Source organism: Phodopus roborovskii, unplaced genomic scaffold (assembly GCF_943737965.1).
Source record: "Phodopus roborovskii unplaced genomic scaffold, PHOROB, whole genome shotgun sequence".
In the NCBI taxonomy this organism is placed as follows: domain Eukaryota; kingdom Metazoa; phylum Chordata; class Mammalia; order Rodentia; family Cricetidae; genus Phodopus; species Phodopus roborovskii.
The window spans coordinates 75,847-100,916 of NW_026125820.1; the positions used below are offsets into that span (position 1 = coordinate 75,847).

The window sequence follows — 25,070 nt, forward strand, 5'->3', positions numbered from 1 at the left end:
CTTAATTAAGAAATGAAAACAGATTATGAACACATAGGAAAATTTCTTTTTTTTTTTATAAACACAGGATATTAGGAACTAACTGAAATAATAACAATGGTAAGTGACTCAAAGCATAGTCATTACATATTCTTCCTAGAAAGTTTATGGCTTCCATCCTTAGCTTCAAATACAGATGAACAAAAATGTTAAAGGGAAAGATGTCACAACCAGTACCATGGCAGCATAAAGGAGAAAATGGTCAGTTAAGCAAATACTACACAACAAAGTACACTGGAGAAAAAACTGAGTGAGGCAAGCTGAGTAAAGTTCACAATACTGGGGAGGAAGGGAAGTTGGAGGCCCAGTTTTAAACATTCCCATCTTTTGTGACTAAACAGAATTGAAAATTTAGCTGTCAGGTGGCCTCATTAATTTCTCCATCACGAATAGCTGCTGGTTCTGGAATTTCATTCATCTTCAAAACCTCTTCATAGAGCAAATAGTTCTGCAGACTTCTTGGTAGTGGCAACTGATGGATGAAACTGTCAGAACAATGGTGTTCTGCTTTTAGCATAGCCCAAATTTCCAAACGACAGAGATGGGCCAGGCTTGGAACACAGGCTGGAGAAAGAAATTAACAAAATGTTAACTGACAGTGGACTGAACAAAAGAATATGAACCTGAGTTTGGACTTCATAAGCCATAGACAGGGGTTTCAGTGGGGTTTTCTGGCTAACAACCTACCTCCAGATTCAGTGAGAAACCCTGTATGAAAATAATAAGGCAGACAGTGATAGACTCTCCTTCTCTGGTCTCCGCATATGCACACAATCATGAGTTCAAACACAAACACACTATCAATACACAAAAGTAAGCAACCAATCCATCTTTGTATAATAAAAGAGAAATAGTGTATTGCTTAGTGTTGTTTTCAAAGAAGACTATTGGGCCTGGGTGATAATGTGAAACTTTCACTTATTTTCCTTACCTGATTACTTTCCCTTCAACTGGTCACACACTCCGAGTCACATGCAGGTTCATAAAAGAGAAATGTTTAAATTCTTAGGATCTGATGATATATAACACTTAAGAAAACTCATGACAGAAACTGATCCTTCCCTCTTAGTCTGTTTCATTGGAAAGTGTCTTGGAACCTAACACATGAAGTAAATGGATGATATGAAGCCTCAACATTACCTCTTTGCATCTATGACATAAAATGAAATTTAAAGGGCTAGGAAGATGGATCAAGAGCTTAAGTGTGCTAGTTGCTCTTCCAAAGGAACCAGGTTCAATTTGTAGCACCAACACAATGGTTCACAACTAATTCTAGCTCCAATTTCAGGGGATCCAATACTCTTTTCTGGTTCCATGGGCACCAGGCATACATGTGGCATACATACATATATGCATGAAAAACATCCACACTTAGTGAAATAATATTATTTAATAATGAAATTTCCAAAATGGCACAGAAAGGGGAGATTAATTGAATGTCCTCTATGACACATGCCCATGCATTTCACGGATATTCTAGTTTTGTATTATTTATTTAGGGCTAAACATGCACATACACCTACAGTATCTATCTATCTATCTATCTATCTATCTATCTATCTATCTATCTACCTACCTATCATTTATGTTTCTTAGAACACATTTTACCACTGATCTGCTCTGCACCTTATATAAATTACCATAGTATAGTAAGATAGGAAAACAGACTACTAAAAAGAAGTTTCAGAAAAATTTCCAGTCGTAGAGAGTCAAAATGGGACTGGAAAAGGATAAAGAGATGCACAGAAAGTAGAAGGAAAGGACTTTGACTGTGGCCATTCTTTTTGAAGCAACAGAAAAGATGCTCTCTTTTTTATCGAGATGCCGGTGAAGAGAAATTAACTAGTCACTCCACAACCTATCTTGCAAGTTTTCACCCAACCTACATTTGGGGTTGGGCCCACTACTCAGGTGAGTGTTTGTCCAGAGCTTAGGTCCAACACCCCCATCCTCTCCTTGGAACTCCCCAAGTCAGACATGCCCATACTGGACCTGGCCCTCCACACAGGACCATCTGGAGCCTGCCCTTACCTGACCTTTGGGCCACTATGCCTGCCTTCTGCAGAGTGCTTCAGACCATCCAGAGCCTGCCATCCCCACATCATTGTCCCTGCTGTGGTCTCTGCTTGAGAGACCTCAATGAAAGCTCAGAGCATCCAGAGTTATTGACATCAAGTCTTGACCCACATACACTTATTGGGAGAAGAGGGTAAAGTAAGAGATCCCAACTGAATCCACTGAAAGAAGCTATGGGAATACAGCAATAAAAGGAAACACTCAACAATTGAAAGACCAGTATGACACCAGCAGAATATAGGGACTCTACACCAACTAGATAGGAACACACCAAAGCAGATAAAACAGAAGGGCATGACCTAAAAAATAACATTATGAAAATGATAGAGGACCTCAAAAATGATATGAGAAAATTGCTTAAAGAAATGTAAGAAAAAAAACAAACAAAAATTGAAAGAAATAGAGAAAAAGACCAAGCAAAAAATGCAAGAAATGAACAAATCTCTTAAAGAAAGTAAGGAAAACCAAGGGAAAAAAAAATCAAACAATGCAAGAAATGAACAAATCTCTTAAAGAAAGTAAACAGATGAAGGAAACAATTCAAACAGTTCAAGACCTGAAAACTGAAATAGAGATGATAAAGAAACACAAACGGAGGGAATGCTGGAAATAGAAAAACTGAGTAATTGATCAGGAACTACAGATGCAAGTATAACCAACAAAATACAAGAGATTGAAGGGAGAATCTCCAGCTCTAAAGAAAAACTAGAAGAAATAGATTCAACAACCAAAGAAAATCTTAAATCCAATAAATCCTTAACACAAAACATCCAGGAAATGTGGGACACCATGAACAGACCAAACCTAAGAATAATAGGCATAGAAGGCATAGAAGGCAAAGAAGCCCAGCTCAAAGGTGCAGAAAAGATATTCAACAAAATCATTGAAGAAAACTTTCCTAATCTGAAGAAGGACATGCCTATGAAAGTACAAGAAGCCTACTGAACACCAAATAGACTGAACCAAAGAAAGGTCCCCTCACCACATAATAATCAAAACATACAGAATAAAGAAAGAATATTAAGGGCAGTGAAGGAAAAAGGCCAGGTAACATATAAAGGCAGACCTATCAAAATTAACTTGAGAAAAGGTCCTGGATAGATGTTCTACAAACATTAGGAGTCCACAGATGCCAGCCCAAGCTACTATAACCAGAAAACTCTCAAGCACTATAGGTTGAGAAAATATGACAAAACCAGATTTTCACAATACATATCCACAAATCCAGCTCTACAGAAAGTTCTGGAAGGAAAACTCCAACCCAAGGAAGTTAACTACACTCACAAAATCATAGCCAATAGATAATCCCACTTAACAAGGACCTAATAGAAAAGCAGGGCAAATATACTCACAACACCACTGCCAACAACAAATCTAAAACAAACAAGAATAAACAATCAATGATCCTTATTTTCCTTTAATATTAATGGTCTTATCTCACCTATAAAAAGACACAGGTTAACAATTTGAGCAATATGGGAGAGGCCAACTTAAATGCCTTTTCCTGATAATGAGAGGATAACTACCTTATATGTCATCCTAGAGCCCTCATCTCATAGCTGATGGAAAACAGAAGCAGACACCCACAACTAAATGCTGAGCTGAACTCCTCAAATCCAGCTGTAGAAAGGGAGGAATAATGAGAAAAGGAGTCAAGAAACCCACAGAGTTGGGGAGGGGACCATGGACCCCGACTGATAGCTGGGAAACCAGCACAGGACCGACCCAGACTCCCTGAACGTGGGTCTCAGTTAGAAGGCCTGGGCAGTCTATGGCACCTGTGACAGTGGAAACAGGATGTATCCCTGGTGCACAAAATGAATTTGGGAGCACATTCCCCAAGGAGGGATACTCATTTTGCAGGAGGAAGGGCCTAGGGCCTAACGAAAATGACTTAACAGATTGTGATGATCCCTCTTGGAAGGCCTCCTCCTCTCTTTTGAGTGGATAGGGAATGTCATAGGTGGGAGGTTCAATAGGGTCATGGGAGCATGGGAGGAAGAGGAAACTGGGATAAATATGTAAAATAAGAAAAAATAATATTTAAAAAGTAAAACAAAACAACTACATTTGGAGGCTGGAAAAATGGATCAGAGGTTAAGAGTACTGACCACTCTTCCAGAAATTCTCAGTTTCATTCCCAGCAACCATATGGTGGCTCACAACCATCTATAATGTGATTTTGGTACCTTCTTCTGGCATATAATATTATATGTAATATACATACTATATACATAATAAACGAATCTTAAAAAACAAACAAACAAACAAACTGTATTTGGAGGCAGCAGAAAGGGGCAGATCCAGAGGGACATAGCCCTCTGTCTGATAATTGGTTATCTGCCAGTTACCAGCCGAAACAGCAGTGAATTCAGATATAGCCTCTGCTGTCAGGGGAAAAACAACATTTTGACACTCCAATGAGTGGCACAACCACAAGAATGGAGAGTTCACATTAGCCAGCTGCTGCCACTCACGGGGACTCTGGAAAGTTGACTTATACTTGTAAATCTGAGGAGGTGCTCCAGCCCACTACCAAGCTGAGAAGTCAGCAGATTTGGTGAGACATCTGTGAAGGAAGAGAGTTAAGTAATATTAAAAAGAAGAATGATCCCCACATTAAGGATGGAAAATGTCACAATGCAGATTGCTAGAATGTTGTATACTGCTACTATGGATAACTTGATAATGAAAATAGTAAATAATGGGATAAATGACTTAGCTGGAATTGACATAATGCTGATTATAATTATCAATAATCTGGTAATTCATATGTCATTCTTAATAGCCAAAGTGGTTTCTTTTGCCAAATATAAAAAGCGATCTGATAATCGTGCCAAATATGAAAAGTTGACTAAGAAGGAACACATGATTGACCCCCATCGCCGGGCCCCTGCCTGAGGCAAGACCTCCTAGAGAGTGTGGACCACACAGAGATACAGACATAGAACTCCTGACCCACCTAAGACCACCAGGGGAGTAGACAGAGAGACCCCATCTGCACCCACTGGAAGAAGCGACGAGAAGATAGCAATACAAGAAAACACCTAACAGTAGAAAGACAAGCATGACACCACCAGAATCTAGGGATTCTACACCAACTAGACCTGAACACACCAAAGCAGATGAAGCAGAAGAGAATGACTTAAAAAATATCTTCAAAAAAGTGATGTGAGAAAATCCCTTAAAGAAATGGAAGAAAAAAAGAGAAACAAACAAAAAATAGGAAGAAATGAACAAATTTCTTAAAGAAAGTAAGGAAAGCCAAGAAAAAACAATCAAACAGATGAAGTGCCACAGTAGCCCCAGTGGGGACAGTGTAGCAATGGCTGAGAAGAATCTCGAATGGCTACCTGTCCAGAGGTTCACACTGCACTTGGTTACACCTCTTGGGCAGAAGTGGCAACGTCCCTGCAGGTGCTTGCTTAGCTGGCTGATTGGAATGGGTGCTGGGTGTATTTTGTGCTATGATAACAATAATGCTTTTGATCATGGGTGTTTTGGCCTGTAGCTCTACTGTTAGTTCAGAGAAGCCTGGAGAACACTTAGATATAGTTTCAGGAACTGAAAGAGATGCAGACTAGCCATCAGCAGATGGATGTTGTCCTCTGTGCCCTCAATTACAAAGCCCACATCGCCAGTTGAAACTCCAGGTGTCAGCCCAAGGCCTGATAAATTAATAGAGTTGAAGCTGTAGGAACTTGTCCGCAATATAACCCTGCCTGAAAATAGCCCACCCGCAGCAAAGCTGCTGTGGGATTTATTACAAAACTCTGACTTGGGATCTAGGGGTTCTTAAAACTGTGTTCTTAAAAGTTTACTGATCAGAGACAATGATTATCCTCTAAAATCAGTAAAACAGTACAAGAGTTCTTATCAATGATGTTAAAAGTTTACTGATCAAAGACAATGACTATCCTCTAAAATCAGTAAAACAGTATAAGAGTTCTTATCAATGCTGTTAGAAGTTTACTGATCAGAGACAATGGCTTTTCTCTAAACTCAGTAAACCAAATCTCTGGTACACTGACCACAGGCAGGCCAAAATAGAAAGAGGTTTCTGGTTATGCACTTACTTAGATGTTTTTATGATCTCATGCTTCAAGGGAATTGCTGACATTTCTTTAGAATGTCTGTAAAATTTTAAACTGTGGCCAAAGATCTGTTCCTCAAACTTTATGCATAAACCCCCAATATTCTGAAGTAAAAATCGCAGCAGTTGCAAACATCCTCAAGTGTGTTTGTGTCTGTCACGCCGAACCCACTTCTGACCTGGTCATCTGAGTTTTGGTCTCCATGCAGACCTGTTGCCCATGAGCAGTCTGCGGCAATGAAGGACAATTCAAACAGTTCAAGACTTGAAAACTGAAATAGAGACAATAAAGAAAACACAAACTGAGGGAATGCTGAAAAAATAGAAAAACTGGGCAAACGATTGAAACCTACAGACACAAGCATAACCAACAGAACACAAGAGATGGAAGACAGAATTTCAGGCACTGAAGATAAACTAGAAGAAATAGATGCATCGACCAAAGAAAATCTTAAATCCAACAAATCCTTAACACAAAACATCTAGGAAATGAACACTGGGAAAAGGCCAAACCTAAGAATAATAGGCATAGAAGAAGATGAAGAAGGCCCAGTTCAAAGGTGCCGAAAACATACTCAACAAAATCATTGAAGAAAACTTTCCCAATCTGAAGAAGAACATGCCCATGAAAGTACAAGAAGCATACCGAACACAATAGACTGGACCAAAGAAACAAGACCCGTCAACACATTATAATCAAAACATCTAACATACAGAATAAAGAAAGAATATTAAGAGCAGCGAAGGGAAAAGGCCAGGTGACATATAAAGGCAGACCGCTCAAAATTACACCTGACTTCTCCATGGAAACTCTCAAGGCCAGAAGGTACTGGATGGATATTCTACAAGTCCACAGATGCCAGCCAAGGCTACTATACCCAGCAAAACTCTCAATCACTATAGATGGAGAAAACAAGATATTTAATGACAAAGCCAGATTTTCACAATACGTATCTACAAATCCAGCCCTACAGAAAGTTCTGGAAGGAAAACTCCAACCCAAGGAAGTTAACTATGCTCACAAAGATATGGGCAATAGATAATCCCACTTCACCAGAACGCAAGGATAAAGCAGGACAAATATATTCACAATACTAGAGGGCCAGGCTACAGAAACACACAGAGACTGCTGACCTGAACAAGGGGGAGTTCATGGACCCCCAAACTGATAGCTGGGAAACCAGCATTGGACTGACTCAGACCCCCTGAACATGGGTCTCAGTTAGAAGGCCAGGGCAGTCTAAGGGACCTCAGACAGTGGAACCTGGTGCACAAAAGGACTTTGGGAGCACATTCCCCATGGAGGGATATTCACTTAGCTTAGAGGCAGGAGAGAGGGCCTAGTCCCTACTCCAAACTACCTGACAGATTTTGATGATCCTTCCTGGATGGCTCCACCCTCCCTGTGGAGTGGGGGTTGTGTGGGAGGGATGTCGAGAGGCATGGGATGAAAGGAGGGTATCGATATGTAAAATAAGGATATATATTAAAATCTACAGACTACTGAACAAATGAGTATCTGAAGGAGAAAAATTATCCCAAGAAAATGAGTAAATTGGCCTAATGGTATAATAGACCACTTCCATCAGGGTAGAATTTTATAAATTTCCCCAAATGCTTGTTTTGTTGCTCTCTATAAACAAAGAGCAAATCGTCTTTTCTTGACCCCAATTCAATTAAAAATCAAAACATGCTTGTCTCATGTCAGAATAGCTACCTGGTATGAGACAGAAGAAAATCAAAACTAAGGGACTAATCTCATAACCCTTTTGTTTTATTTTGACTCTTTAAAATGCTTTCTAAGATATAAATATTATTTCAAAATCTGCAAGAATAGTATTTATATATAAACTTTTTGTTGGGATATTAGTAGTCATACAGAGTACTGATTCTCAAAGTAAGTTTCATCTAGATTCTTGCATATATTTTGGTGTTTGAGTCTGAAGCAGGTAATTAAAAACTAAATTTGTGTACTCCAGATGTACTTAATAATTGATTCTGGTCCTCTAACCTTTCATAGATCTGCTGTATGTGGCATTTAAAGTATTTTACATTTTCTGCAGTAAATCATGACAATTCCTAACAGGGACCTTTGAGGTCTCTAAAAAGATGATGGGGCTTGACAATGACAAATCCACCTGGACTGTGGTAATGCCATTAAGCTGACAAATACCACCCAAAGGTCAGTTTCAAACTACAAATTGCTCAAAGCAACTAGTTACAAAGACACCCCACCTCCTCTCACCACTTTGACCCTAGCATATGTCAGGGGATGTCCTGCCATGTTCTGGCGCAGGCTTGAAGTGGGCAGTGTTGCATCTAAATGTGATCCTCAATCACTGCAAAATTTATCCAATTCACCCAAAATTTTGGGGCTCTGTACTCCCACTCCTGTTCTTTCCCCACTCTGGTCCTGCCTGCTCTCTAACTGGATGTCTTCTTTTTCCATTTGTTACAACTGTATTCTCCACATGGTTCTTGCCCCTTCCTCCTGCTACAACTGCTACAATGCAGACCATGGGTGTCCCTCTTTCCCATCCAGCTTTCTCCTCTATACAGGGGTGACACACATTCATTTGCAATGGGGAAGAGGCCAGCACCATGTTGGCCTCCCATTGTAGCTATAGCTTAGCATGCTGAAGCCAGTGTCATGTAGGGGAAGTGATAGGAGTCATTGTGGCAAGATCCTCTCTCCACCTGGGAGCATCCTCTCCATCCCTGTCTGGGTACCAAAAAAGTCTTTAATTCCAATGGTTTCTTATAGTGTAAGTTCTTATTTCAGGATTTTTAAGTTGGTCATCTGACATGGTCTCCAATGCAAAGTTCTGTCTGTCTTTCTGTTAAAAAAAAATCCTGTCTACTTTCTATGGATACCTATAAGTTTTCTTGTGTAAAAATGCATGTGGTCATTGAATGTTTTTTTTCTGACTGGTTTGAATTCCTGGATTTACAAGTTGTGTGTATCCTGCAAACAGCTCAGTTGTTGCTATTACAACTAGCTGCCTGGGATCAGAATTTGCCACTGGGCTTTTCTGGCCCTGAATCTGATATAATAGCAGAGAAATTTACTTTATGCTATTCTACCTTATGAAACAAAAGGCAGCAAAAAATTGGATATAGTTTTAAAAAAAATCTATGATCTAACATTAACATAAAACTTGTAATTCCAAATTGGAATTGTTCTGGGAAATAACACATGGTCTGCCACCATTTTAATTAAGTACAACACATGGGAAGCCACCATTTTGACAAAAGTTGAAAGAGAGGGAGACCTTTATCGCCATCTTAAGTAAAGGTGACCACATGGAATGGGCCCACCAAGAAGAAATTAGGTCTCCAATATGAAAAAACAAACAAGCAAAAAAACCCCAAACAAACAAAAAAAAACCAAAAAACAAGGTTTATGAAAGATAGATTTCTAAACAATGCTGGTTTACTGAGGTATCAAAGCTGCAACTGCATGCATTGTAAATTGTTTACAATGTTAAAACTTGGTTTTGCCTTCCACAGACCATTTTATGATGTAGCAAGCTAATGACCTAAGCAGTCTGACAAAAGGGCTCTCCTTATCTAAAGTCTCTTTGAGCTAACAAAGACCAATTAAAAATATGTTTAACTTCCTTGCATTTATTAACATTGGAAACTGTAGCTAATCTGGTAAACAACTGAGACATAAGTTAACCATCAACACCCCATAAAAGATCAAGTTCTAAGAAAAGAGATACCCAAGAGGGAGCCATTATAGGTTTAAAGAGAAATATGGTACTAGGGAGATGTCCAGAGACCTACAAGGATGACCTCAACTAACAAGCTAAGCAATAGTGGAGAGGCTACCTTAAATGCTCTTCCTTGATGATGATATTACTGACTACCCTATATGCAATCCTACAGCCTTCATTCAGTAGCTAACAGAAGGAGAAACACACACTCACAGCTAAACACTGGGCCACACTCCTGGGATCCAGTTGCAGAGAGCGAGAACTGATGAGCAAATGGGTTAAGAACAGGCTGGAGAAACCAACAGAAATAGCTGACATGAATAAGGGGGAGCTCATGGATCCCTGACTGATAGCTGGGAAACCAGCAAAGGACTGACCCTGACCCCCTGAATGTGGGTCTCAGTTAGGAGGTCTGGGCAGTCTATGGGACCTCTGACAATAGAACTAGGATATATCCCTAGTGCAGGAATGGACTTCAGGAGCACATTCCCCATGGAGGGATATTCCCTTAGCCTAGGCCCTACCCCAAATGACTTGACAGATTCTGATGATCCCTCATGGAAGGCCTCACCCTCTCTGGGGAGTGGATGGTGGATGGGATGGGGGGGGGTTGTGGAGGACATAGGAGAATGGGAGGGAGAAGGAACTGGGATCTACATATAAAGTAAGAAAAAAATACAAATGTTTATATATAATATGTATTATATAAATACATATTCCCAAAGTTAAACCCAAAATTCATTTGTCTAGTTTAGACATACCTAAAAGATAATGATCCCCTGATCCTTAAACACTTCAGATATCTAAGAATATGGAACACTCAGGTCAAGAAATCAGAAGCCATAGTCACAGACACCAAGTGGACTGTCTCCTGGACTATGGGTCCATTAAAATGAAGGTGTCACCAGGTCCTTTATACTTCATGCCCCTCTATTTCCTATGTCTTGTGTTTTTTCCTATGAGTATGATTGCAGGGTCAGTGTTACTACCACTACCCTCAGATCTGAATCTGGGAATTGAGGAAGGAAGATACAGGGGAGATGTCTTATTGTTCTATTGCCGTGAAGAGACACCATGACCATAGCATCTCTCATAAAGCAAAGCACTTAATTGGGGCTTGCTTACAGTTTCAGGGAGCAGGGTGACATGCACACAGATATGGTGCTGGAGAGCAGCTGAGGGTTCTACATCCAGATCCATAGGTAGTAGGCAGAGAGACACTGGGCCTGTCTTGGTCTTTTGAAAACACCCCAAAGCCTAGTCCCAGTGACATACTTCCTCCAACAAGGTCACAACTAGTCCAACAAGGCCACATCTCCTAATCCCTGACAAATAGCACCACTCCCTCAGGACCAAGCATTCAAATCTATGAGCCTATTGGGCCATTCTTATCCAAACCACCACATGAAGTGATAGGTTATGTAGCTATAAAACAGCAACCATAATCTATCTTGACCTCTGCTCACTAATGCCCACTTTCTTATACTTGTCAGAATGGCATAGATGAACAAAATAAATGACAGTTCATGTTGGCAATGTTGGGGAATAAGAGGAATACTCATACATTACTGGTGGGAGTGCAAACTTGTATACCCACTATGGAAATCAGTGTGATAGCTCCTCAGGAAGATGGAAATTGTTCTACCTTAAGATCTAACTGTACCACTTTGGAATAGACCAAAAGGATGCTTCCTCCTACCACAGAGATACCTTCCCAACCATGATCAGTGCTCTTTGGCTTAGTTAGGGTTTTCTATTGATATGAAGAGACACCATGACTATCCCAAGGGCTATGTGACACCTCTTCCAGCCCCTGGCAATACCAGCTTCTACTCCTCAGAAGTGACTGACTAGAAAGGAGCCCAGCTGGCTATACATATTCGTGTGCTTTTTGACATGTTGATAAAAGACAAAGAAAGGTTTCTGTCATTTAGTGCTTATAGTACTTGAAATAGAGTTTTCTTATTAAATCTTTGAGTTCGGGTGCCGCCGAGAGGCTCTGTGTAAATGTAAAGTCCCGTGCGGAAATGGGCAAAAAATGTTAAGCGGTAAGTGTCTTCTCAGGTCTGTTTTAGCGACAAAGATCTCCTTTGTAGTAAGGAAGAGGCAAATGTTTCAAAGCTGTGGTGAGTTTACCTGGTTAAATTTTGTCCGTTGGGGAAGGTGGGGGAGGAGGGCGGCTTCTGCCGCCTGGGGGGCAAAACCCAGGTAAATCCCACTTCTGACACCAGATATTGCGGTAAATAAGGATCAGGATAAACAAATAGGCCGAATAGATGTTTATTCAGGGAGAAATAACTTACAACCTAGACAGATGAACACCAGGAAATTCAACCCGATCCTCTCCTGTCCGAGTCACGCCAGAAAGAGAGCGCGCCTTCCTGGCCCCCTCCGACCTCCTTCCTCAGGTCCCCTCCGCCCATCGCTCCACCCTCCAATGGGCGTGGTCAGTGCTACAGAAGGACTACCTCACTACAAATCATCATCATTTCAAAGAGCAAAATAAAAGCTATCTTTTCACAAAAAAGGAGAGAATACTGTTGAACTGACCTATATATTTCATAAATCAAATCCTAAACACATTCCCATGGCTCTAAGTAATCTCACATATGCACAGTCTTTTTTGCTTTAAGATATTTGGCCCTGAAATTTTTAATTTTGCCTATGTGCTTACTCAAAGATTACAGATTATTTTTTCAATAACTGAATTATACATTTTCTTTTTTTTATCATGAACTAACTACAGGGTATCTGTTTAAGTTCAGGGGGTCAGTATCATGAAAGACATCATCACAGAACATGGATTTTCTTCTTCTGCAGCATTTGTAAGAGGTGTATCAATTTTATAAATGTCATTCACCATTGAAATGGTAAACTCACTTTGGGCTAAATGTCACTTCCACTTGAAAGGCAGTATACAATGGGATTCTCTAATGCAGAACGCATGAACTATACTTTTCAGTTACTCATTATTCATATTGTGGATACAGCACAGGGATTTTGAGAGCAAGTTGGCTGATTCTTTGGCCTGCTCATAACATATGTAGTTTTCTAGTCCTATGAAATTAAAAGGAAGTCTTTTTTTAAGTTATAATTCTTTTGTAATTCTTCCAAAATAGAAGAGGCACTGACTAACTCTAACCCTATCCCTAACCCTAACCCTAACCTTTGAGGGAGTGCTTTGACACTCATTGAGAGTGGTGGAAGACTGAATGTGTTCTGATATTGTTAGAGTTCTGTGTCAGTGTGTGTGAGTGCTGTGACAGAGTGTTACTACTAACACTAACCCTAACCCTACTCTAAACCTATCCCTAACAGTAAAACTAATGGTTACTCTAACCCTAACACTAACGCTTACCCTAACCCTAAAAATAACCCTAACCCTAATGCTTGCCCTAAACCTAAACTCTACTTTAAGCCTAACCCTAACCCTCATCCAAACCCGATCCCCTAACTGTAACTTTAGAGTTATGTTGGGGATTACAACTTTAGAGTTATTTTGGGGTTGATGACAAATGAAACTTAAAGAAGGGCTAATTTCACCTCAAGGTTTGAGAGGATACTGGCTGCCACAAAACTGAAAGCATGGTAGTGGAGCTCATAGTCACCTTTTGCTGGTCTATTTAGTTTTTGATAGACTCTAATGGAAGCTTTGTTAGTTTTATTTTTTTAAATATCCTGTTTATTTTTTTAACCTGTATGAGGTCTGTATGTATAATGAAATTTCCAACCAATGCCTAAAGCTTTACAAATTAAGAGGTTTTACTATGAGAGCCAAACCCCTTTGTTATGGGGAGACTGACTCAGGTCACAGTTCCTGGAGGAGCTACTTAGAGTGGATTTTCCCTTCTGTCCAAAACTGATCAAAAAGACGTTAAACAACTTTTACTAAGTTCTGCTTAGATGGATTAAAGATAGCTGCTTTAAAAAAATTTCCTTTGTCACCCAGGCAGCTCTAGAAGTTGTAAAAGTTAGAAAAAAATTAAAGGTATTAATAATAGGTCCCAGTTGCTAGAGGTAGCTCAAAAGTTATTTAACAACAGAGAAGTGACTGGACCAAGACCTTTTATGTAAACTGAAAACCATGTCACCTTCCTAATGAGTCTAAGTTAGATTTAGCAGTTATCAAGCAAAATTTTAGTGCCTTACCCTGTCAGAGGAATATCTCTTAGCTGAAAATTCTGCCTCCAAACAAGATACAGTTGGATTATGTCTCAGATAAAACAATACCCAACAACCCTAGAAACAAAAATGGAAAATCACAGTCCATCTTGCCTATACTCATTAGTCCAAGCTATCCTTAACCTTGTAGTGATCCTCCTGCTTTTGACTAATAAATGCTGAGACTAGAGGCATGTACCACTATGCTTGGCAAAAAAAAAAAAAAAAAAAAAAAAAAAAAAAAAAAAAAAAAAAAAAAAGAAAGAAAAAAGAAGATTCATCCGGCATATTTCTTTTAATCCAAATATCAATAAGGTTTAAAGTTAAGTAGAAAGGGGAGGGAGAGGCAGGTAAATGTCTAAGCCTCAATTCCTCTGTCTTAGCTACTGTGACTGGGCAAGGCAGTGCAGACATTGCTCTATCTTGAATTCTTGCTGAAGCTATTTCAGATTTAACTGGAATTTGATCTCCTTGATGGAGAATCCCATAGAAAATTACCCAACTTCATTCTAGGAACAGAAAGCTACTGTTTGGGTGTGTATTCAGAACCTGTACATAGCTCACAGCCTATCTTAGTTTCTTTTCAACTGCTGAGGCAATACCATAATTTGTGTGTGTGTGTGTGTGTGTGAGCCTACAAAAGCCCATTAACCCAAAATACCTGAGTAAAGTCTCAGCTGGCTTCATCTCTGATAAGCTCAAAGCATTTTGAAGGCCCCAGCAAGATCCCCAAAGTTCGCACTTAGGGGCTCAGGATCCCCAGGAGCAGGCAAAAGTGCACCGCTAAAGAGGGATATACCCTGAATATGATCAGGGCAACAAGAAAATCCTCTTTGACCAATTTTTGCCAAGCATTCCAGGGACATCCCCAATGCCACGACTGAGAAGAATAAAAACGTAAATCAAAAGTCATTTGGTCTGAACACCCTGGAGGTAAATTTGGTCTGTAAAAGGTGCCATCTGGTTAGGACACAAGAGGAGAGGTGATGCAATTATAGATCCTGTGTCCAGGATCTGTGTGACATGTCATTGCACTCTTGTGGTCTATAAAAGTATATGAATGTGTGTTGGCCAGCCATGGTTTTGACTATCTTTCCAGATTAATGTGTCTCTCTGTGTATTTGTCAGTTTTTTTTTTTTTGGTTGGAGAAACAGACCTAAAATGGAAGGGGGGTGAGTTGTCCTCAAATATTCAGTTCATTAATTTACTGCCCCCAAGGTAGTGTATGATTTCCCACAGGCTCACAGGCCACACCAGTCCACCCATCCATGCTGTGGTACCCCTCTTTCAGAGGCCATGGTTAGAGCAAACATTTAAAAAGGAGATATAAATGAGATAATTAGTATTAGTCTTTAATTACTTACTCTCCATGGCTTACTACCTTACTGTCGGCATTATTATAGGCACTGACTCTTATTCTGAGCAAGCTAATGATGGGACCCTGCATCCTCAACTGCATGGCCAACTAAGACACTGGTCCTTAAGACTAGTTATGATCCCCTAGAACAGCGTAAGTCAAAAATTTGTCTTATGCCCATAGAACCAGTAGGAAATGTGACAGTGAAATGATAAAGTAATTTAGGCTTAACTAGAAGTTGATCTCCTTGGAGAATTTAGGGAAAAAAATTACCCAGCTCTATTCTAGGAACACAAGGTTCCCTTCTTCCAGTGGGTGCTGGTGGGATGCAAAGACAACAGTATAAGAACACATTCAAAAACAGAAAGACTAATATGACACCACAAGAGTCTAAAGACTGAATATTGTAACACAGATGAAGCAGAAGAGAATGACCTTAAAAACTTTATGGAGATTATATTGAGAAAAAATCCTTAAAGGAATGAAAGAAGAAACAAACAAACAAACAAAAAAGCAAGAAAAAACAAACCAAAAAAAAAAAAGAAATAAATAAATAAAGAGATTTAAAGAAAGCAAGAAAAAACAAACAGGTGAAGGGAGCAATTCAAACAGTTCAAGACTCGAAAGCTGAAACAGACACAATAAAGGAAACACAGTCTGAGGGTATGTTAGAAATAGAAAGTCTGGGTAAACAATCAGGAACTTCATATGCAAGCATAACCAACAGAATACAACAGATGGAAAAGAAAATCTCAGGTGTTGTAGATACACTAGAGGAAATAGCCCCTAGTGAAATAGAAACAGTCATCAAAGTCTCCAAACCAAAAAAAGCCCAGGGCCAGATGGTTTTAGTGCAGAATTTTACCAGAATATAAAAGAAGAGCTAATACCAATTTCCTCAGTGTTTCACACGATAGAAGATGAAGGGCCATTGACAAACTCTTTTTACGATGCTACAATTACCCTGATATCCAAGCCACACAAAGAGACAACTAAGAAAGAGAACTACAGATTAATCTCCCTCATGAATATCAATGCAAAAAAATACTCATTAAATATTGGTAAATCGAATCAAGGAACACATCAGAAAAATCATCCACCATGATCAGGTAGGCCTCATCCCAGAGATGCTGGGATGGTTCAACATATGAAAGTCCATCAATATGATCCACCATATAGATAAACTGAAAAAGAAAAACCACATGATCATCTCACTAGATGCTGAAAAGGCCTTCAAGAATATCCAACACCACTTCATGATAAAGGCCTTGGAGAGATCAGGGAAAACTGGAACATACTTAAACATAATAAAGGCAATATATAGCACACAACAACCAAAATCAACTAAATGGAGAGAAACTCAATTCGATTTGTCTAAAATCAGGAACAAGACAAGACTGTCCACTCTCTTCATATGTCTTCAATATTGTACATGAAGTTCTAGCTAAAACAATAAGACTGGAAAAGAAGATCAAGGGGATACAAATTGGAAAGAAACAGGTCAAACTGTCACTATTTACAGATGATATGACACTTTATACAAGTGACCTGAAAAATTCTACAAGGGAACCCCTACAGATGACAAACACCTTAAGCAAAGTGACAAGACACAAGATTAACTCAAAAATATCAGTAGCCTTCACATATAAATAAGTGGGCTGAGAAATAAATCACAGAAGCATCACCTTTTACAACAGCCACAAACAACATAAAATAACTTGGGGGTAACTCTAACCAAACAAGTGAAAGGCCTGATTGACAAGAACTTTGAGTCTTTAAAGAAAGAAGTTAAAGAAGACACCAGAAAATGCTTTTGCAGAGGTAGGATCAACATAGTAAAAATGGCAATCTTACCAAAAGCAATCTACAGATTCAATGTAATCCCCATCAAAATCCCAGAACAATTCTTCACAGACCTGGAAAGAATAATGCTCAACTTTATATGGAGGGAAAAAAAAAAAAAAAAAACCAAGACAGCCAAAAAATAAAATAAAGGAACTTCCAGAGTTATCACCATCCTTGATTTAAACTCTACTGTAGGGATACAGTAATGAAAACAGTTTGGTATTGGCACAAAAACAGACAGTTACACCAATGGGATCGAACTAAAGGCTCTGATATTAATCCCCACATATATGAACACCTGATTTTTGACAAAGAAGCTAAAATTATGCAATGGAAAAAACAAAGTATCTTCAACAAATGGTGCAGACATAACTGGATGCGGATATAAAGAAGATTGAAGATAGATCCATATCTATCCCCATACACACAAATGGATCAAAGACCTCAACAGAAATCCTCCCACAGTAAACCTCTTAGAAGAGAAAGTGGGAGGTACCCTGGAACAAATTAGTACAGGGAACTGCTTCCTGAACATAATACTAGCAGCACAGACACTGATATCAACAATTAATAAATGGGACCTCCTGAAATGGAGAAGCTTCTGTAGGGCAAAGGACACAGTCAACAACACAAAATGACTTCCCACAGAATGGGAAAAGACATTCGCCAACCTCACATCTGACAGAGGGCTGATTTCCAAAATATACAAAGAACTCAAGAAGCTAGTCACCAAAACACCACATAATCCAATTAAAAAGTGGGGTACAGAGCTAAATAGAGAATTCTCAATAGAGGAATGTAAAATGAGTGAAAGGCACTTACTGCTCAACATCCTTAGCCATCAGGGAAATGCAAATCAAAACAAGTCTGAGATAACATCTCACACCTGTTAGAATGACCAAAATAAAAAAACATCAACGACAGTTTATGCTGGAGAGGATGTGGAGAAAGAGGAAGACTCCTCCACTGCTGGTGCAAGTGTAAACTTGTACAGCCACCTTGGAAATCAGTATGGCAGTTCCTCAGGAAATAGGACTTTGTGTACCTCAAGATGCAGCAATTCTACTCTTAAGTATATAGCCATAGGATGTACATCTGTTCCACTGTGTTCATAGCAGCATTATTTGTAATAGTAGAACCTGGAAGCAATCTAGATGCATAACAACCAAAGAATGGATAAGGAAAATATGGTACATTTACACAATGGAGTATCACTTATCGGAAAAAAAAAGAAGAAATCTTGAAATTCATAGGCAAATGGATGGAACTAGAAGATACTGTATTGATTAAGGTAACAAAGACTCAGAAAGAAAAACATGGTATATACTCACTCATAAGTGGATTTTAGACATAGAGCAAGGATAACCAGCATACAATCCACAACCTCAGAGAAGCCGGGAAGCAAGGAGAACCCTAAGAGAGACATACAGTGAGAGATCCACCCAGCTGCACCTGTGACACGGATGACACCCATTTGGACGTGGTCACAGGTGCATAGGTGAGCGTGTGGTCTGGGGTCTGGTACATGTGTACTCTCTCTTACTTCCTGGTCAAGTTGGAGAGAGCATCCAGGGGCATGCAGGGGCATCATTGGAGCAGGAACCCTTGGAGAACATCTGTTTCTGGTGTAAGTAATTTCTCCAGGAATAAACATCAATCGGCCTATATTGTGTCCCAGAATCTTATTTTCCATGCAATATTCTGTTGTCAGTGTGGAATAGAGGATTGTAACAGGACCTGAATAATTAGGTTTCACCCAAGTGGTGGAACATCTGTGTCACAGCACTCCCCAACCCCAGCTATTGGTCAAATAGCTTGCAGTTTCCATACACCCTGATGCCTCCTCCCCTGCCCCAATGGCCTGTTCATAGTGCATCTGAGCTGCTGTTTCCTTGCTCCAGTGGAGGCCCAGCAAGCTCACTCACAGGAGTTCACGAGTGCCCACCACTGCTGCCACCGCCATGGCACTTCCCTCACAGGATAACTCTGCTGCTTGGGCTCCTCAGCATCCACAGTGGCAGTTTGGCACCTGCAGTTTGAGTTCTGATTCGTTGACAACTGTGGTCTGTTCCACCACCACGTGGGTGATAACACTGCCAGCTACTCCCACAGTCCCTGGAAACAGCTGGGTCCGTGTGTCCCTTCAATTCAGGTGAGCCTTGCCTTTCTCCTTTTTGGACAAAATTTCACTTGATTTGAATTTGCTGAAAGTTTTGCTTAGAATTTACACTTCAGGTGGACATCATCCAGTTGATGATGCTGTTTTGTGGTACACATGCACCACCTGCTGACCAAACATAGTTGTAACTACAAGTTGAGACCTAAAATAGAAACTACAGCATCAAGAAAACTGGTCTCTACTCAAAGTAAGTATTGCATTATTTGTATTTTAAGATAATAGTAATAAATAAGATTAACTTCTCTATACCAATAGTGTACAATGTCCCAATACAGAACATTAGGAATCTTTTTGTTTTCTATATGGATGGGATCTTACAAGAAGGCTATGATCTACTTAATAATAGTGATTAGCTTCATAATCCATATAATATCCTTAAAGAATGGGTTTGAGAACAGAGCAAAGAATAAGGAATTTGTACAAACCATAGAATACTTAGAAAAAAAAAGGATTCAGAATATTGAATATGGCAATGGAGATCTAACAACAGAATGTAAAACAGAGAACACTTAGACAAAAGGGTTCAGAATATTGAATATGGCAATGAAGATCTGACAGGCAGAATGCAAAACATGGAAAATAAAAATGACTAACTAGAAGAAAACATTTGCTCCGTGTCTACTGCTTCAGTGACCAAAATAGAAACAAATGCAAGATAACACTAACATACTAGCAGAAACTGGACGTTCCTTGTCCAACGACTGGACAAATAAGATTTAAAAACTGGAACATCAGATTGAAAAACTGGCACACAGAATTTGTTCCATGTCTGAGGATAATGGCAAGCTAGCAGATAGAACCCTGTTTTAGGAAAGCAGTTTACATGCCATTCAGATAATATCTAAGGATGAGGATATTAAATGCATAGAATCATTCATAGTTGGAGAAAACAAGAAACTGATTCAATGAAGTCTTTAGAAATGTACGTGGTTCAAGAACCTCAAACACTCAGAGAAACAATGAGTAATTGCCTTAGAAGACTTTCAATGTGATACACCAGAAAAAGAGGTACAAGTAATAGGGCATGAAAAAGATATAAATTTCCTATACCCCTCAGGGTCAGGGAAGACCTACCTAATGTCATAATGTCATCTCCTATGGCTTTCCCTGTATCTGTTACTGAAAAACCAGCAATGAAAAAATACCCAAAAGGCTTCATTGCATATCAGTGAAAATCAGTCTGTATGAAAGATTTAAAAGGTATAAAGGAAGCAGTACTTTCTTATGGAAGAAGCAAAAGCTCTTAAACTTCAGGGCTTAAAGAAAGATTATAAAGTTCCCCAAGACAAAATTCTTGGTGAGGATCTTTATGCTGATCCACAAACTCAAGCAGAATATGATGAACACATCTTGTCTCAATGCGGTACATCAGTTTTGGATATTGGGATAAGATTCATGAACCAGGGGAGAGAATATAATCCTATACCAAGGTGAGGTAGGAACAGAGAGAACACTTGAGCATATTTCTACAATGATGTCTAGAGCAGTACATGATGGGAGATGTCATTCTGTAAATATGTTTCTCATATTGGTTAAAGAATAAAGCACTGTTATCCAATAGGAAAGCAATACAGGAAGGAGTCTAGGAGGAGAGAGGAAGAAGTAGGGAAGAGAAGCAAGATGTAGGACAGGGACCTACTCTCCGACCCCTCTCTCCAGTAAGATAAGACCATGTGAAAATATTTAGAGTAATAAAAATGGGTTAATATTTAAGAAAGAGCCAGCTGATAAGAAATGCTACTAACAGACGAACAAAATTATATTCAATACAGCATCTCTGTGTGTTATTTGGGGCTGGTGTGGCTGTGGGACCAGGCTGGCGGGAAAATCATTAACAAAATGGCGCCTTCAACATGGCTAATATGAACTTCCACCTAAAACTTAACAAAAGCTTAAAAAGGGTTTTAGAAACAAAAGAACAAAGACAAGCAAGGCTTTTTGGTAGCAGCATTTTTTTCAGTTGTACTCTGTTTTGCTAGAGACAAACAGAGATTTGTGTGGCTCCTTTAAGGGAGGTTTCCTGACTCAGCATAAGTGGCAAAAAAAAAAAAAAAAAAATCCTGCAAGGCTCTGCTAACAACTTAATGGTGTGTACGAGAGCTGACAATTACAGTGACCACATCTCCAAGCTGGCAACATGCTGCTGGATGGTAGCAAAGACCAAGGCAGTGAACACAGCTCTCAGTTCTGGCAGTAAAATTAACCATCACCATCTTTGATAGATCATGGCTACCACAACTATTGCTTTTATTTTAGCAATATTGTTGTTTATTTGTGGCCACAAAAAGATAAAGATTTACAGTAAAGACAGATTCAGATTAAGAAAAACCTCTAAAGGTTTATAGTGTGTTTTAAAATGTACCTAGGCTTGGCAGAGAAAAAGAAACAGGATACAATCCTTTAAAAAAGAATAATAAAGAGAATAGCTGGGTGTAGTGGCACTCTCCTTTAATTCCAGCACTGGGGAGACAGAGGCAAGTGGATCTCTGTGATTTCAAAATAAACCTGGTGTATGGAGTGAATTCCAGGACAGATAAAAGTTACACAGAGAAACCCTGTCTCAAAAAAATGAAAAAATAGAAGTAGAAGAAAGATAGTAATAAAAAAGCCACATAAAGATGGAAAGCACAAGAGTCTGGATACTGTATGGTATTATATTGTCTTTAAATTGTTTGGCTGCTGAGGAAATAGCAAAAATTGTTAAAACAAATGCTACAAGATTATTCCAATTTTTATATTTTAAAAATTCTTTGACTTCAAAATTTAAGTCTAAGGACAGGTTACTAGGGAAAAGGATTTCTATTTTTCTTTTCACAGAAAATGAAAAGCTGTGGATTCCTTCCAGACTAACATGGTTTGATCAAGCAACACCGCCTGAAATGGTGTTCCAGGTGATCCAACATTCAAAACAGCTGGGACAAAGCAGCCTTGTAGATTACAGCCAGGATTTCTTTGTCTTCTTAGAATCCCCATGACAGCGCCCCATACCAGCAAGAAGCAGTTGGGAAAAAATGACACCCAAATTCCAAAATATCATTTATAAATGTTTTCATTAATATGGGGTTGGTTATAAATGGTTAATGACCACAACTATTCTCTTTAAAGGTAAAAAAGGGATTATGGTTTTGGAATGGATTTTTATTATTGATACAAATTTAAGGTCAATTTTGTGATATGTATATTTCTCCTCTTGCTTAGGTATTGTGTTTATATAGCTCATTTATAAATGTAATGTATAATTTAGTAAGGACTATAGGTAAGTTACCTATGATAGTCAAAACTTAGAGTTAAGTTAGTTAGGTTTTCAAGATGAATTTAAGATGTATTTGAGATGGACAGGCATTCTTCAAATCTTTCAAAGACCTACAGAATATGGCATTTAAAATGGTTTAGGTTCTTTCTTAACAGTGAGACATAACTGCTCCTGGCAACACCACCTGCATCAGAAAGGAAGATGAACATCAAAGAAGTGGAGTTTGCTTTCAATATGGCAATTTGGACAAGATACTGATCTTGTCTGGACTGTTTGACTTTATGCTGTATAAACTGGACATGCAGGACACACAGAAAAGTGACTGCTGATATAAGATGGACATTGCTACAGGGTTCTTGCTTCATGGAAGAGTCTGCCAGTCATTCTGCAGGGTACAGAGAAAAATGACTAACAAACTGCCAATACAGTTTAGTTTCCTGATCTGCTGAGGAGTCTGCCAGACACACTAGGGCCTATGAAGATGGATCATTAGGGAAGAACTTCAGGTGCCTGACCAAGTAGCCAGTTGTCTGTCATTTCTAGAGTTTATATATTATCCTTCTGTAGTCTTTGATGGAGTTGAGATAATTATGGTTATAGTTTTCCTTAGTTAGGATTAAAGATAAGTTACATTATAGGACTTTAGACTCACAAAAATCGGATAGATGATAAAATATTTTCATTAAATCTTACTAAATATTAATGGATTAAACATTGTTAACTGTGATTCTTATTTGATAACTGTTTTGTTATATATTGTACTATATTAAGGTTAAAATCCTTCTTTTTATTTTAGACAAAAAAGAGGAGATACTGTGAGATATCATTCTGTAAATGTTTTTCGTATTGGTTAATGAATAAAGCACTGTTGGCCACTGAGAGCCAGCTGATAAGAAATGCTAATAACAGGCCAATCGAACTATATCTAACACAGTGTGTCTGTGTGTTATTTGGTGCTGTCATGGCTGTGGGACCAGGCTGGCGGGAAAACCTGCTCATAACAAATAGGATTAGAGGTACCAGACCCAGAATCTAGGTGAATACTCATAAAAGCATTAGCTTATGTGAATCTACAATGCAAACAGATGCTTTGGCCCTTAAAGATCAGTTCAGCACCACTGGATGAATGGGTCCTGTATACAGCCAACATTGAGTATAATGACTATCACATTGAAGCTTAGGTAGGAGATGAGATATCCAAAGGTTTGAGAAGACATCACTAGAGTCCACCCTACTTCAGAGACTTCTCAGAGCAACTCTGAACAAAGGAGACCTGCCTATCCACGCAGGACCACCCGGAATTTCCACCTGCTTGGTCTCTGACCCCACCTCCAGTCCTCTGCTGGAGTCCTGGGCCCCTCCCAGAGATCCGCCTATCTCTGCGGGTCCACTCTGAGTTCCTGCCTGCAAGATCCTTGACCCCCAAATCCGGGCCTCTGCTAAAGAAAGAGGCCTCAGCTGGAGAGTTCCAGTTTCCAGTGAGATCTGACTATCCTGCAAAACCTTCCCAAGTTTCAGCTCAGCCTTTGTCTTCTTCTGCCAGCCACTGGCTAAAGCCATTGGCTCGTGGCATCTTCTACTGGATCCTCAGCCCTGACCCCATCCTTGGGAACCTGTCTGCGGAGAGAGACCTCCTAGAGAGCTTGGACCACACAGAGATACAGATATTGAATCTCTGACCCACATAAGACCACTGGGGAAGTACCATAGAGAGAAGGGGAGACCCCACCAACACCTACTGGAAGAAGCTATGGGAAGAAGGCAATACAAGAAAACACCTAACAACAGAAAGACAAGCATGACACCACCAGAATCTAGGGAATCTACACCAACTAGACCTCAACACAACAACAAAGCAGAGGAAGCAGAAGGGAACGACTTAAAAATTACCATCATAAAAATGATGGAGGAAAAAACAAACAAAAAAGTGGAAGAAATGAACAAATTCCTTAAGGAAAGTACAGAAAGCCAAGAAAATACAATTAAGCAGGTGAAGGAAACAGTTCAAGACTTGAAAACAGAAATAGAGAAAATAAAGGCAACACAAAGTGAAGGAATGCTGGAAATAGAAAAACTGGGCAAAAAATCGGGAACTACAGATGCAAGCATAACCAACAGAATTCAAGAGATCGAAGAGAGAATCTCAGGAGCAGAAGATAAACTAGAAGAAATACATTCATCAACCAAAGAAAATCATAAATCCAACAAATCCTTAACACAAAACATCCAGGAAATGTGGGACACCATGAAAAGGCCAGACCTAAGAATAATAGGCATAGAGGAAGGTGAGGAAGCCCAGCTCAAAGGTGCCGAAAACATATTCAACAAAATCATCGAGAAGACATCA

The 25,070-nt window shown here is 39.3% G+C and overlaps 1 protein-coding gene across 1 annotated transcript in view; it reads right to left on the reverse strand.

Moving 5' to 3' along the window:
- Positions 1-122: 122 nt before the first annotated feature.
- Asb3 (ankyrin repeat and SOCS box containing 3) overlaps positions 123-25,070 on the reverse strand; it is a 198,676-nt gene continuing 173,728 nt past the window's right edge. The window contains exon 10 of the mRNA XM_051178751.1: positions 123-603. Within this exon, the coding sequence (XP_051034708.1) occupies positions 398-603 (206 nt within the window). The 3' untranslated portion in view covers positions 123-397. The remainder of the gene's footprint in view (positions 604-25,070) is intronic.